The sequence below is a fragment of the Nycticebus coucang genome, chromosome 21 (assembly GCF_027406575.1).
Source record: "Nycticebus coucang isolate mNycCou1 chromosome 21, mNycCou1.pri, whole genome shotgun sequence".
Lineage (NCBI taxonomy): Eukaryota > Metazoa > Chordata > Mammalia > Primates > Lorisidae > Nycticebus > Nycticebus coucang.
In genome coordinates, this window is record NC_069800.1 from 3,524,529 (window position 1) to 3,540,190 (window position 15,662).

Genomic DNA, 15,662 nt, shown 5'->3' on the forward strand with positions numbered 1-15,662 from the left:
CAAAATAACAGGTATAATGGAAACCCTCCTTGTGCCCTGATGCCTGGTCCCTGAGGTAACCACTACTCCTAAGTTTGGTGTATATCCTTCCAGACCTTTTCCCAAGTATTTGCCTACATACATATTTACATATAGCAAAAGAAATTTATTGTGTGGCCTTACGTTTTTTGTTTTATGGAAATGGTAACATCTTACAACTTGATTCTTTCACTTCATGATACATGTTAGATTTTTCTTTCACAGCACTTAGAGGGTTACCCTATTCATTTAAACTCTTGCATCATTCCATATTATGGATTCCATACTATGGATGTGGCATGAATTATTTAATAATTCCCCTATGGATGGATGTTTAGATTATGTCCAGTTTTCTTTTCTTTTTTTTTTTTTTTAGAGACAGAGTCTTACTGTGTCACCCTTGGTAGAGTGCCCTGACATCACAGCTCACAGCAACCTCCAACTCCTGGGCTTAGGCAATTCTCTTGCCTCAGCCTCCTGAATAGCTGGGACTATAGGCGCCCGCCACAATGCCCTGCTATTTTTTGTTGCAGTTTGGTGGGGGCCAGGCTCGAACCTGTCGCCCTCGGTATATGGGGCTGGCACCCTACTCACTGAGCCACAGGCGACACCCTCCTATGTCCAGTTTTCTTGTTAGGTGCATTGCTGCTTCTTTGTAAACTTGGGCAAATATTTCTGTAGAACAGAGATCTAGAAATGGAATGGTTGATATGAAGACAATGTAGGTATTAAATTTTAATTGTCCTCAAAAAGTTGTGCCAACTTATACTATACTCAACAGAATATGACAGCATTTTACCACTGAGTATTCTCCAACTCTTTGCTGATATGATGGGTGAACAAAAAGGGTCCTGTCTGAATTTGAATTTTTCTGATTACTCTTGAATTTAAATACCTTTATTTGTTAAAACTTGGTGAACATTTGTGTTTCTTCTGAGTTTTCTGTCCTTTATCCATTTTCCTTTTGAATTGTTTTTATCATTTTCTTATTAATTTATTAAAGCAGTCAATTTAGATACATAAGTTATTTTGGAAAAATACAGTAGTAGTTTGTGTGTCATCAGTTCAACTTGTATAGGTGATCTCTGAGTTTTCATTTTTGAAAATAGAGATGTCGTTTTATTTTCCATTAAAGTTTGTCCCCTTGTAATATGATTCCATTTAGATAAAGTTCAGGAAGAGGCAAAACTAAAGTATGTTGTGTATGACTGACATATAACAGGTAAAACTATTTTGAAAACAAGGAAATTACTATAAAAGTTAATATAGTGGTTATCTTCAGAGGTCAGAGAGAGGGTTGTGATTGGAAAGGACCACACGAGCTTCTGGATGCTCATGGTACTCTTTCTTGACATGATGATATTACATGGGTACCTGTTTTACAATTATTTAAACGGAACATTTATGTTATATGCATTTTATGCACATTGTATTTCTCAAAAAAAAAAACAAACATTTTTTAAATGGGAGGAAAAGCCTACTGACTTCACTTGTAACCTGACATAGGTCCATGTGGTGCTTTAATAATAACATTGTGGGGCTCCGTGCCTGTAGCTCAAGCGGCTAAGGCGCCAGACACATACACCAGAGCTGGCAGGTTCAAATCTAGCTTGGGCCTGCCAAACAACAATGACAACTACAACCAAAAAATAACTGGGAGTTGTGGCGGGCACCTGTAGTCCCAGCTACTTGGGAGACTGAGGCAAGAGAATCTCTTAAGCCCAGGAGTTGGAGGTTGCTGTGAGCTGTGACGCCACAGCACTCTACCTAGGATGACAGCTTGAGGCTCTGTCTCAAAAAAAGCAACAACAACAAAAAAAAAAATTGGGGGGAAAGAGATGAGGAAATGGCAGTTCTGCTGGTCTTGATTAGAACCAGTGTTGGGTTCTAACAGGGATTTTGTGATCTAGAGAGTAGGCATTAAATATACAATTTGGTGGGAATAGTGGGTAGGGGTGTGTGTGTGTGTGTAGAGATTTGGACACAAAAAGGAAAATGTGAAAAAGGTTTGAATGAAAACAAAGCAGATGTTGCCACCTTGAAATTAAATAAGAATTAGTGTATTCAATTGGCACCATTACCCAGGTTTCCTCCACAGATAGGAGTTAGTCCTATATGGCAAATAGTTTGCATTTTTATTTAGAAATAACCTCTTCCTTTACACTGTTGGTGGGACTGCAAACTAATTCTACCTCTTTGGAAAGAAGTATGGAGAATCCTCAAAGAACTCAAATTAGATCTCCCATTTGATTCCTCAATCCCACTATTAGTCATGTATCCAGAAGAAAAAAAATCATTCTATCATAAAGACATTTGTACTACGTTGTTTATCACAGCTCAATTTACAATTGGCAAAATGTGGAAACAACCTAAATGCCACCAACCCAGGAATGGATATACCAAACTGTGGCATATGTATACCATGGAATACTATTCAGCCATTAAAAAAGATGGGGACATTACATCTTTTGTATTAATCTGGATGGAATTGAAACACATTCTTCTTAGTAAAGTATCACAGAGTGGAGAAGCAAGAATCCAATGTACTCAATACTAACATGAGGCCAGTAGATAATCTGATACATTCCCACATAAGAGAAAAACTCAAATCAATTCAAGGTCTGGGATGGGGAAAGAGGGAGCAGGGAGAGGGGAAGGAGGAGGATGGAGGTGCTCCCACTCAATGGGCCCAATGTTCGAGTGTATGGCACACTTCTTGGGGGCAGTACACAATTATAAGAGGAACTCTAACTAATGCAAACATTGTAACCTATTTCTTTGTGCCCTCAGATTAACCCGAAACAATAATAAAATCTTAAAAAAGAAATAACAAATAACCTTATCTTTTTTCAGAATTCTCAGTGAAAATCATTTGACCGAATTACATAAAGATTCATTTGAAGGCCTGCTATCCCTCCAGTATTTGTAAGTTAGTTAGTTAATCATATTTATTTATGAGCTTTTAGTGATATGATCTGTAAAGTGAATAAGGGGTTCAAATTAGATAATCTCTAAAACTTCTTTCATCAATAAAATGCTGCAGTTCTCTAAATCCGTGTAGAGTTTTAGCCCGTCTCTAGCCCATCTCTGTGCATTTTTAGTTTTAAAAATCATATAGATAAAATACGGATAGAAAAAAACTTTGCTTATAAGGAAAAAGTGGTAATAACATCTGAGCAATTATTGACACCCATTGAACCTTGTTTTATAAGTTTTATATATCATCTGCTTATATTTATATTTAGTCTACACCCCATAGAGCAAATCTAATCCACAGTCTGTTTTTATTTACAGCCTGTAAGTTAAGAATGCTTTTTACATTTTGAAAGGGTCTGTAAAAGAAAAAGAAAGACAAGAATATGCAACAGAGACCATATGTGACCTACAAAGCCTGAAATATTACTATTTAGCCTTCAGGAAAAGGCTAAATTTGGGTGGCGCCTGTGGCTCAAAGGAGTAGAGTGCCAGCCCTAGGTGCTGGAGGTGTGGGTTCAAACCCAGCCCCGGAGAAAAAAATGCAAAAAAAAATAAAAAGAAAAAGAAAGAAAGGAAAAGGATTTGAAAAAGTTGGTTTAGTAGCATGAGAAGAATTAAACTTTAAGTTGTTGCTCAAAGGAAAGGAAAGGAAAATATAGACCATCTACACTAGTTTGAATGCCATTAATCCAGAATTTTTTGATAATTTAATCTGAATTAAATTAACATTTAACTATTAAATAAGCAGATGAATTATAAAGAATAAATATATTTAAAAATATAAAATATTAAAGAATATTAAATATTTAATATAAGAACATTATATTAAAATCATATAGATATGATTTAATTTAATCATATAGTAAATATATATATTTAAGAGAATAGGCTGGCAGTGAGGATTTCATAGCAGAAATTACTATATTCTTATTGAAAATAGTTGTTTAAGGACAGGTGCAGTGGCTCCCACCTGTAATCCTAGCACTCTGGGAGTCCAGGGTAGGAGGATCCCTTGAGCTCATGTGTTCGAGTGCAGCCTAATTGAGAGTGAGACCCTGAATCTACTAAAAATTAGAAAAATTATCCAAACATTATGGTGGGTGCTCATAGTCCCAGCTACTCGGGAGGCTGAGGTAGGAGGATAGCTTGGAGCTCAGGTGTCTGAGGTTGCTGTGAGCTAGGCTGACACCATGGCACTCTGGCCTGAAACAGAGTGAGACTTTGCCTCAAAAAGAAAAAAAAAGTTGTTTAAATTATGGTTAAATGGTATAGCTAGAAATGTTTACAATGAATAAGCATATTACCAATGCTCCTAATTCTTCCCAAATTACAAAATGAAAATTTCTCCTGCCTTATTGCCAAGGAGGGAATACTTGCATAGTATTTATTTCTAAAGATTAATGATGTACACACTAATTTTTTTTTTTTTTTTTTGTAGAGACAGAGTCTCACTGTACCGCCCTCGGGTGGAGTGCCGTGGCGTCACACGGCTCAAAGCAACCTCTTACTCTTGGGCTTACGCGCTTCTCTTGCCTCAGCCTCCCGAGCAGCTGAGACTACAGGCGCCCGCCACAACGCCCAGCTATTTTTTCTTTTTGTTGCAGTTTGGCCGGGGCCAGGTTTGAACCCACCAATAAATACTTGCATAGTATTTATTTCTAAGAAGATACTATATCCCTTGCTATGAAAGTCTGAGTTTTATCCTTTTCCCACGGCAAAGAAGTGTGGTCAAGAAGTGTGTACATCGGGCGGCGCCTGTGGCTCAGTGAGTAGGGCGCCGGCCCCATATGCCAAGGGTGGCGGGTTCAAACCTGGCCCCGGCCAAACTGCAACAAAAAGAAAAAATAGCCGGGCGTTGTGGCTGGCGCCTGTAGTCCCAGCTGCTCAGGAGGCTGAGGCAAGAGAATCGCGTAAGCCCAAGAGTTAGAGGTTGCTTTGAGCCGTGTGATGCCACGGCACTCCACCCGAGGGCGGTACAGTGAGACTCTGTCTCTACAAAAAAAAAAAAAAAAAATAGTGTGTACATCATTAATCTTTATTAAGCTCACTAATGTTGCTCTTTAGCAAATAGATTCTTCTTTCAAATGTAGAAAACTTAAGGGAAGTAGGTACATGACACTAAAAATAGTCCTTTGAATGATCTAACCTTCTAGGCCTTAAAGGCATGACCACTTTGGTACTGGTCTTCTTAGGCACCTCTGCCACATTTCGGAAAAAAAGTAAATGACGTAATTGCTCAATGGAGTAGGCCCTTCCTTACTTCCACAATGAAATATGCATATTTTGTAAGCTAATCTTTCATGTTAGGATATATTCTCATTCATTTAAAAAATGCCAACCAATTAAAAAAACAAAGAGAATATGCCAACCACTTTGCCTAATATTAGAGTCAGAGAGATGAGTAAGACAGGATTCCTACCCTTCTAAGAACTTAACATTTCACAGGGGAAACAAACATGTAAGCATCAACCATAACGCCACAAGCACTAAGAGGATGACAAAGGGCTGGTTGCAAAGGCCCAGAAGAAGGATACAAAGTAATAAAATTGCATTTCTTTTAAAATAGTTTTTTTTCTTCTTCTCCTCGTTCTCAGCTTTTCACTCATTTTATAAATACAGTAGAACCTCCATGGTTGACCATCTCCATAATTTTACCTCATTTTCACAGACCAGACATGCGCCACATGTGCTCAGTGGAAGTTCCTTATGCCGACCACCACTGTATGTTGCCTGGTTTGTTATAGTCCAGTAAGTGATCAGCTTAGAGAGGTTCTACTGTATTCTCATGTGTCAATTTTAAACACAGTGGGCTTGCAGATGAGCAAGACCTAATCCCTGCTTTCAAGGAGTTTATACTTAAAAGAAATGGGAGCAAAAATAACTACATTGAAAAGAAGACATAGCTATGGGCACTAAGAGGGACAAACTGCTTCTGGAGCACAGAAGGAGGAGAAAAGACTTGAGTTTGGATCAGAGAAGATGTTCCTAGAGCAATGCTGCTAGAACAGGATCTATCAGAAGGACATCAGATATCCTTAGACAGATTTCCTGGGACAGATTTGGGGGGAAATAGTCTAAACTTGGAAAAGGGAAATGGGAGAAAAGCAAAATACAGCAAAGTATTTGAGGAATGCTTTGAGTACCTGTAGAGTGCAAGGAGAGAGAGTAGGAGACTGGAGCCAGACTTTCTAGGGCTTTGAATGCCAAGCAAAAGCCATCACAGGGAACCATGCTATACCACCATGCTTTACGCCCATCTTAAGTCTGCACCACAAGCACTTGGAGGTCTTGTTAGGCCTTGGTTATGGACTACAACTCCACAGCTACTGATTCAGTCAGTTTAGAGTAAGGCCAAGGATTTGCATCTTTCATAAATTCCTATATGCTGGTCTTTGAGAATCACTTCTGGAGAGTTCATCTGGTCAATTGTGTGCAGGATAGTTTAGAACAATGGTTCTCAACCTTCCTCATGCCGCGGCCCTTTAATACACAGTTCCTGTGGGTCGCGACCCACAGGTTGAAAACCACTGGTTTAGAAGGAAGAGATACCAGTCAGAACAGAGTGACAACAGCCAGGTGAAGAGCGAGGGATAAACTGGAGTCAAGAGAAATAGTCAACTATAGTTAAGGGGTGTTTTCAAATAAAAATCCAGTTCCGTGTTGCCTTTTGGTACGTCCCATCACTGTACCACCGAAAAAACTGCTTTCATGGAATATTAAGGCAATATAAAACCAAAATGAATTTCTATTAATATGGTATAATTCTGAATTAGTTCAAAGTTATGTATTAATTAGAAGGGTAACTTCCTTTCAAAGGATGTGAAGGGATAGCTTTTATCTCTTTTGGTATTGAACTAGCTTAGAAAAACAGAATTAAACCAGAAAGGTGTAAAATGTGAGGTTATTCCTTTTCATATTAGAAATTATATAGAAAAATAAAAACTTGAAGCTTCTAATCTAGAATTTGATGAGGCTACAAAAGGTTGTTTAATCAAGTCTGCTGCCCAGGGAAAGATTACATCCAAAATCTTTTAAGATCTACAGTTGCATATTTTATTGGTGAAAATCATGAAATACAGGGAGCATTAGGAGGCTATGAAAGTTCAAATACAAGTCCAAAAGTTTAGAATGTAGACAAAAGCTACATATTCATTATTATCATTCTAAACTCTACTAGTTGTTCCTACTAATTTGGTATCGAATCAAGGCAATGTCTTCCTTTCACTTTTTCTAGAGATTTATCCTGCAACAAAATCCAATTTATTGAAAGAGGTACCTTTGAATCACTACCATTTCTGCAGTATGTGTAAGTTACAAATAGAACTTCATTACATTTGGAACTTTTATTAAGCTTATAAACCCTCTGCTATTCATTTTGAAATATGATTAAAATTTTACTAGTAGAAAGTTACTAAAATTATATAGCAAATTCATTTAATCTCTAGCAAAGATTAGTGTGAGAATTATTACACAGATCAGAGGGGATCATAATAGAACAATGGTCTCAACTAGTGGGATTTTGTACCCAGACGACATTTGGCAATGCCTGGAGACATTTTCAGTTGTCACAACTGTGGGTATGTTACTGACACCTGGTGGGCAGAAGCCAGGAATGTTGTTGACCTACAATGTACAGGACAAATCCCCCAAAGAATTATACAGCTAATATATCAATAGCACTGAAGTTGCAAAACTCTGTCGTAGAGAAATAAAGATCTCTTAACACAAGTATTGGCTGAGCATTCACTGGTTTGTATCTACACATTGCATGTATAGTAAATATGAAAGTATAAATCATGAGCCAATATCTTCTACAGCAAAATTTCCTTCATGTACGGAGAAAGTACTGAGGTTATGTTTTTGTCATATATAAGTTAGAATCACTGCCAAATGATAAATGCTCTGAAAGAATATCTTTTCTTCTTTATCGGCTTATGTCTTTCCTTTTTCTTGTTGTTTTTTGTAGAAATCTTGGTTGCAATTTAATCACTGAACTGAGCTTCGGAACGTTTCAGGCGTGGCATGGAATGCAATTTTTACACAAGGTGTAAGTTAAATAGATGAACACATAAAAAGCTATGTGTAAAAGCATCATTCAGTTATCAGTTAACTAGGTATAAGCTCATTATGAACTCTGAATAGCATATCTTAAGATCTATCCAATTTTTCTGTTTTAATTTTTTTTAAAGTTATATTTATATTTCAGAGAAAGGATCCATCCATTTTTTTCAGGTGAGGAAACTAAGGGACAAAGGGGCCAGGAGACTTGTGTAACTTCCATATGACATGCTCTGCTTTCCCTAGAAATGATCTTTGGTATGGGTGATAAAAGATGTCAAGCAAGTAATGCTCAAATTAGCATTGTCTTGGGAGCCCTAGCAATGCTGCTTTGATATGTGAATTGTCCTTGAAATCCTACGTTTGAATATAACTTTGATTCCTACTCATGTACAGTTTCTAACCGCTGAAATGTATACAGCATACAGCCACAAAGAAGGAAGCGTAACACAAAGTCCTCCAGGGTGCAAAAGGGGAAGGATGTTTTCTCGGCGTCAGTTTCTTTTAGTTTTCTATTTATTTATTTATTTATTTTTGGTAGAGACAGAGTCTTACTTTATTGCCCTCGGTAGAGTGCTGTGGCGTCACACTGCTCACAGCAACCTCCAACTCCTGAGTTTAGGTGATTGTCTTGCCTCAGCCTCCCAAGTACCTGAGTCGACAGGCCCACGCCACAACGCCTGGCTCTTTATTTTTGTTGCAGTTTGGCCGGGGCTGGGTTTGAACCCGCCACCCTTGGTGTATGGGGCCCGTGCCCTATGCACTGAGCCACTGGTGCCACCCAGAGTCAGTTTCTTTTAAATGGTAAACCAGGGTGGCACCTGTGGCTCAAAGGAGTAGGGCGCCGTCCCCATATGCTGGAGGTGGCGGGTTCAAACCCAGCCCCCGGCCAAAAAAATAATAATAATAATAAATAAATGGTAAAGCAGAAAGAATTCCAGAAAATCTGCCATAGGGCACTTCTCTCCCTGTCACACCAAACCTTATTTTTTCTTAAAAATACATACCTATGAAGAATGATCTGTGGGCATCTTTGCACTGTGGGGGAAAATGGTGTTCATGTTAAGCTATAGTGCAAAAAATGTTCAGAAAGAAAATACATTACTTTAGCCTAATTCCACATACTTGCTTTCCTGACAACCCTTCAACAAGTAATGTAGAGGGGCCAGGCACAGTAGCTCACAACTGTAGTCCTCGCACTCTAGGAGGCTGAGGCAGGTGGATTTCTTGAGCTCAGGAGTCTGAGACTAGCTTGAGCAAGAATGAGACCCTCTCTCCAAAAAAGAAAAAAATAGCAAGGTGTTGTGGTGGACACCTGTAGTCCCAGCTACTTGGGAGGCTGAGGAAAGAGGATCACTTGAGACCAAGTATTTGAGGTTGCTATGAGCTGTCTTGCTATGGCACTCTACAAAGGGCAACAAAGCAAGACTTTGTCTCAAAAAAAAAAAAAAAACTATGTAGGTTTTATTTTCTTTCAGCTCAAAATTCAATAATTTCTCTGTGACACAAGCAGATCATGGTAGGTATATATGATCTATGGCCTGAAGGAAATTTTAGACTCAAGGTGAAGATCCTCTTCTAAACTTGACTTTGGAAAAGACTGTCCACCTGTCTTGAGGTTTGGAAGTCTAATTTCACGCCATTCATTTTGGGTTAGAGGTAGGGGTTTAGGGTGTGTGTGGAACTGATTAACAGTTTCTACAGAGGCTGGTCTTATAGGGACCTCTTCTCTTCCCTTGTTAATTTACTGATGCCTTGCATAGAGGAAGAACACAAGGGTCTGTTTTTCTTTTGCCCTCACACCAAAGAACCGGATTCATTAGATCCCTCCACCAAGAGATTTAGATGGCATCAGTACGAATGTATTGAACTCACCACCTTCACTGAACATTGTCAACAGAAGAGAAGGCAAACTCTGTAAAATAATTTGAAGAGGTCTATTCTAAGAACTGAATTTGAGGACCATGGCCTGGACCCATGCCCAAGAAACCTTGAGCAAGTGGACTCACTGTGACTGGATTAGTTTGCTTCTATTCAATTCAGGGAGACAGGAATTGCATGTAAAGTCATAAATCAATACAAGGCAGGGTGTAAGTTGGTTTGGCCTAAAAAGGTGGGACATCTGAAAATGGAGGTTTACAGGTTATAGGTGGGTTTTAAAACTCTTTGATTTGTAATTGGTTAAAGAAATGGAGCTTTGTCTAAAGCAGGCGTCCTCAAACTTTTTAAACAGGAGGCCAATTCACTGTCCCTCAGACCGTTGGAGGGCCAGACTATAGTTCAAAAAAAAAAAAAACTATGAACAAATTCCTATGCACACTGCACAAATTTTATTTTGAAGTAAAAATACAAAACAGGAACAAATACAATCACATGGCCTCATGTGGCCCGCGGGCCGCAGTTTGAGGACCCTGGGGCTAAAGGCTTGGGATCCTTTAAGTTAAGGACATCTGTTAATTAGAGACAACACATCTGACAGATACCTAGACTCCAGTGAACTGTTAAGTAAGCAGAGGACCAACAGGTTTGTCTTCTATAGCCTCAGGCCTGTTAATGAGTCTCCCAGAAGGGAGGGGGCTTGATGAGGCATTTCTGACTTCCGCTCTTAGGGCTAGCAACTCAGCCTTTTGGCCAAGAGGGGGGTCCAATTAGTCAGCTGGAGGGGGGAGCCTTAAGATTTTATTTTTAGTTATTATTATTATTTTTTTTTTTGAGACAGAATCTTACTTTGTCGCCCCTTGGTAGAGTGCTGTGGTGTCATCTCATCTCCGCTTACACCTTTCACTGGCAACGAATAGAACAAAGTAAGAGTTTGACCATCGATGCTGCCTCTGGCGGATCTTGGCCAAAAGGGGAGTTGTGAACTAAAATAAAATCTTACAAACCACAGCTCCTTAGAAGGCCTCACCTGCCGCAGCCGAGCCAGCATGCAGGTTCCGGATGAACGGAGCTCCCGGAAGCCCCGCCCCCGCCGCCGGCCGCGCGCGCCCCCCACCTCCGCCCGGCGCGCTGCTGCGCTCGGCCCTCCCCTCCCTCTCCCGCCCTCCGCCTTTGTCGCGCCTGAGGTTGCGGGTCAGCAAGAGCCTCCAGCGTGAGCGTGCGGCTGCAGCCCCGGGCCACCCAGCCCTCTGCCCCTCTTTTCTGCCTGTCTGCCTCTCCTCCCTGTCGCCGTCTCTTCCTCCCGCGCTCTCGTCTGTGAATCTCGACCTTAATTTCTTCCACCCCACCCTTCCCGGTCCCTCGCGTGCCCAATCACCAGGCCGCGTGGGCCCTGCAACGCCTCCTCCCCTCCCCAAACGCCACCCCCTCCCCGCAGGTGACACGGGGCCGCAGCTGGGCCTCCTTGGCCTGGAGCCCGTCTCAGCGCCGACACTTCTCCACTCCAGCGAGCCTCCGACCCGCCGAGCAAAATGGGAAATGAGGCAAGTCATCCTTTGGAAATGTGCTCAAACTTTGGTGCAGATGAAATTAAAACGTTAGGAAAAAGATTTAAGAAGCTTGATTTGGACAGTTTTGGTTCTTTGAGTGTGGAAGAGTTCATATCTCTGCCTGAGTTACAACAGAATTCTTTAGTACAGCGAGTAATAGATAGATTCGACACAGATGGGAATGGAGAAGTAGATTTCAAAGAATTCATCGAGGGAGTCTCTCAGTTCAGTGTCAAAGGAGATAAGGAGCAGAAGTTAAGGTTTGCTTTTCCTATCTATGACATGGATAAGGATGGCTAGATTTCCAATGGGGAACTCTTCCAGGTGTTGAAGATGGTGGGGAGCAATCTGAAAGATACACAGTTACAGCAAATCGTAGACAAAACCATAATAAATGCAGATAAGGATGGAGATGGAAGAATATCCTTTGAAGAATTCTGTGCTGTTGTAGGTGGCCTAGACATCCACAAAAAGATGGTGGTAGATGTGTGGCTCTTTTTAAAGAGTACCACCCAACACTTCTGCTTTCTTATCCATCTCTGAAGATCTGCTCAAGATGCCCAGCAATGCTCTCTGTGTATTCAAATGGAAGCATTTTTCTCTCTGAAGCCACGTTTTCCATCAAGATGCCCAGCAATGCTCTCTGTGTATTCAAATGGAAGCATTTTTCTCTCTGAAGCCACGTTTTCCAACATGAGCCTCATGAAGCCAACCAAGTGTTATTGAACTCTTACTCTCTGAATAACTCAGTGTAGCACTTTAAAGTCTGAAGAACAGCAACATGAAAAGAGCATATCAGTGTGGTGGAGAAAGGGAAGGGGTTGGGTTTTTAATTTATTTTTCTTCATGTTTTATAACAAAGTATATATACATATGTAAATATTTATATGTGATATACGTAGCTTTCTATGTATGTAGTAGGTTGGCTTTAATATACTTTGATTCAGAAACAAAATAGAGTAAAAGTGTCAAGCAGAACATAAAACATCCTTACTTTTATTTCTCACAGTTTTTTTTTGTTTGTTTGTTTATGTTTTTATTTCACACAGTTTTATATATAGATAGGAGATTGTACAATTTGAGCCCGGTGTTAGCCAGCTGTTTTCCTTTTCCTGTGCTTTCTCCTTTGAGAGATTGACAAAGCATTTGTTAATGTCTTATTATTTACCTTAATTACATTTTTGTAACAAAGGAGTCTGTAACTTTATTTATACTTAAGAATATATTTCCAGGGACTACGTCTCACTGCTGAGCAGCTTTTAATATGCCTCTCCTTGAGGAGAAAGTATAGTTCAGCGCTACTGCCAAGAGCTAGTTCTTGTGTGCACGTGATAACTGCACAGTGCTTATGGCTGCTTCATTCTGTTACTTTACAACTAGGAGCCATTGCATTTATTGAATGTCCCTGAGTAAGTGTAAGTTACCAGTTGTGATTTTATACATAAAGGCCAGAAGCTAGCTTAGGCAGTCATGATTTATTATATGCATTACTTACTGAAGAATACCTGAAATAATCGTGTAACTGCTTTGGATATCCATCTGTTTCAGTAAATGGATAATTTGTCATTAAACTTGTGTTTGAACCATGAATTTCCCTTTATGTTTCAAAAGACTTGCAGCAAATAAAAACTGGGAACATTTAATGTGCATATATGTACTAAACACCCATATATATTTGTGATTAAAATGGGAGAAATCTTGCTAATTATATGTCACAGAAGAGCAAAATTCTATTCAAATTTGTACCTCTCTTTACTGTAAGGCATAGAGAATGCATAATGGTTTTCCTTGATTTGCCCATATAATTGGTAATGGGTAATAACTTAATAGATGTGTGTGATATAAAAGTAGTATATCCTGTTCTACCACTTGATGTTATCCCTTCCCTTTTCTGCAAAGGTACGATTGGCTGAAAGAAAAACATTTTGGTTAGCTTTGTATGACAGTATTTCCTGATATAGTTATTCTATAAAAATTGGTTTTATAATCATGAGTGGAAAAGGGCAGGTTGAACGAGTTGACTGAATTTTTTTTTTTTTTTTGGTAGAGATAGAGTCTCACTTTATCACCCTGGTAGAGTGCCGTGGCGTCACATAGCTCACAGCAACCTCCAACTCCTGGGCTTAAGCGATTCTTTTGCCTCAGCCTCCCAAGTAGCTGGGACTATAGGCACCCAACACAATGCCTGGCTATTTTTTTTTGTTATTGCAGTTTGGCCCAGTTTGGCTGGGGCCAGGTTTGAACCCGCCACCCTCGCCATATGGGGCGGGCGCCCTACCAGCTGAGGCACAGGCGCCGCCCAGAGGTGACTGAATCTTAAGCTGAGTGCACCTCCTGCCTTGGCTGTTCCTTCAACTGAGTGCTGCACATCATGGGCTCTGCCTGTGAGAGAAAAATCCCGGTGCTTGGTGTCCCTGCATGACATGGAATTTTGCATGTAGATCAATTTAAAATGTACCTCTTGTTTACATAATTTGCATAATTTTAAAAGACAATGTTGCCAAACTTTTGAAATGTTAATATTCAAACTGAAAATCTCCACTTCATGTAACATCTTCCTCTGCTTTATAATCCCAGCCAGTGGTTTAATCTGTTCCAGTGTCAACTGCCATGTGCTCTGCTTCAAGGGGGAACCTAGTCTTTTGTGAATTTTTTGTACGTTAGTATTTGTTACAAATATTTTAGCAAATGCTTTCTATTTCTCTTGCTTGTGCATATCTTGGCTGGCGTTACAGAAAAATAGTGCAGACATTATTTCCTTACTGGGGAATGGGTTTGTTTCCTTTTCTTTCTTTCTTGTTTTAGTTTGTGTGTGGGTTGGGTAGGGGAGGGGTGGTTTATGTTGAATGTTTAGTTTTTCTTCTGCATGGTACATCATGTTGTGGGATCTTTAGAAAAGTTCATACTGTATGAATAAGAAAACAAAATATTTGAAACTTGAAAAAAAAAATCTTAAGCCACCACGCCTGGTTTAAGTATTTTATTTTGGTTCACAATTTCTCCCTTTGGCCAAGATCTGAGCCCCCACCCCCACCCCCCGGCTTAAGATTTTATTTTGGTTCACAATTCTTCCCTTTTGGCCAAGATCCACCAGAGGCACCATTGATGGCCAGACTCTTATTTTGTCCCATCCCGAGAGCAGGACTGGATGTTCGGGCCAGGTTTGTTAGAAGGGAAGGGTGACTCACCTGGGCAGTGCAAAAGTCTGTGCTCAGGGGCAGTTAGAGAACTCTTTCAAATACATGGGTGTAGGGTAGCTGGTAGGCAAATTCTACAGCTTGCCAAGAATGTTAGGGTCCTTTGGTGTGAATTTCTGAGGGGGTGTGGGTAACTAGACCCTTTGTGTCTTTGTCTTAGGAGGAAAGGAGGAGGAGGAGGGTGAAGGGTTTGTGTGTGGCTATGTTAGGCTCCAACAGCTGGGATGGTATGGCCCCTGCCCTGGTTCCATCTAGGCCCTTGGTGGGACCCTCATGGCCAAGAGAACTGAAGAGCCAAAAGGACTTACATCCATGAAGTGTTTTAGGCCAGATGGGACTGGAGGTGGACAGGTACTCATGGAGGCTTTTAAACCTTCTAGACAACATGAAGGTAAAAATCAAAATGTTAAAGGCAAGGCTACAAAATTAATTGATCTGTGTTGTGCTATTATATTTTGAGGTTTAGTTGCAGGCTTGTAACAAAAAGGCCAAGGAATTTAGAAACTTAATCACTTAAGCTAAGGAATTTAGAGACTTTTTTTGTGTCACCTTATTTTAGTCTCTTTAGTGATTTGTCCTAAGGTGGCTAATAAATTTCCTGTTACATCTCTTTTTGTATAAACCCCATCCTGAGGACAATTATGCTCAGGATGGATGTTTGGACCACATGGCCCAAAAAGGCAAAGTTTCTCATTTAGTATTTGTTTAGGCTTCTGTGTACCTATCCTTGATCTTGATCTACTTTAATCTATAGAACTAAACGTTTTCCCTATGTCTTTGAACATATTTCAAATAGTTGAATTAAATTCTTGTCTAGTAAGCCCAATATCTTGACTTCCTCAGGGACAGTATCTACTGATTGCCAACCCCCACACCCACCCCTGTGCATGGTTTCTTTGTGTCCCTTATAAATTGTGTTGAAAATTGGATATTTTAAATAATACTACGTATAATGTAACAATTCTAGAAATCAGATCCCTGCCAC

The 15,662-nt window shown here is 40.0% G+C and overlaps 1 protein-coding gene across 8 annotated transcripts in view; it reads left to right on the plus strand.

The window, feature by feature from the left end:
• Nucleotides 1-15,662, plus strand: part of LOC128573771 (leucine-rich repeat-containing protein 37A2-like) — a 120,783-nt gene that overhangs the window by 83,057 nt on the left and 22,064 nt on the right. For 6 of the 8 annotated variants that reach the window (XM_053574160.1, XM_053574161.1, XM_053574159.1 and 3 more), the window contains 3 exons: nucleotides 2,872-2,943; nucleotides 7,229-7,300; nucleotides 7,961-8,041. In XM_053574160.1, the coding sequence (XP_053430135.1) occupies nucleotides 2,872-2,943; nucleotides 7,229-7,300; nucleotides 7,961-8,041 (225 nt within the window). Of the gene's footprint in view, nucleotides 1-2,871; nucleotides 2,944-7,228; nucleotides 7,301-7,960; nucleotides 8,042-14,721; nucleotides 15,069-15,662 lie in introns of those variants that run through there. The other 2 variants (XM_053574162.1, XM_053574165.1) reach the window with 2 other exon arrangements.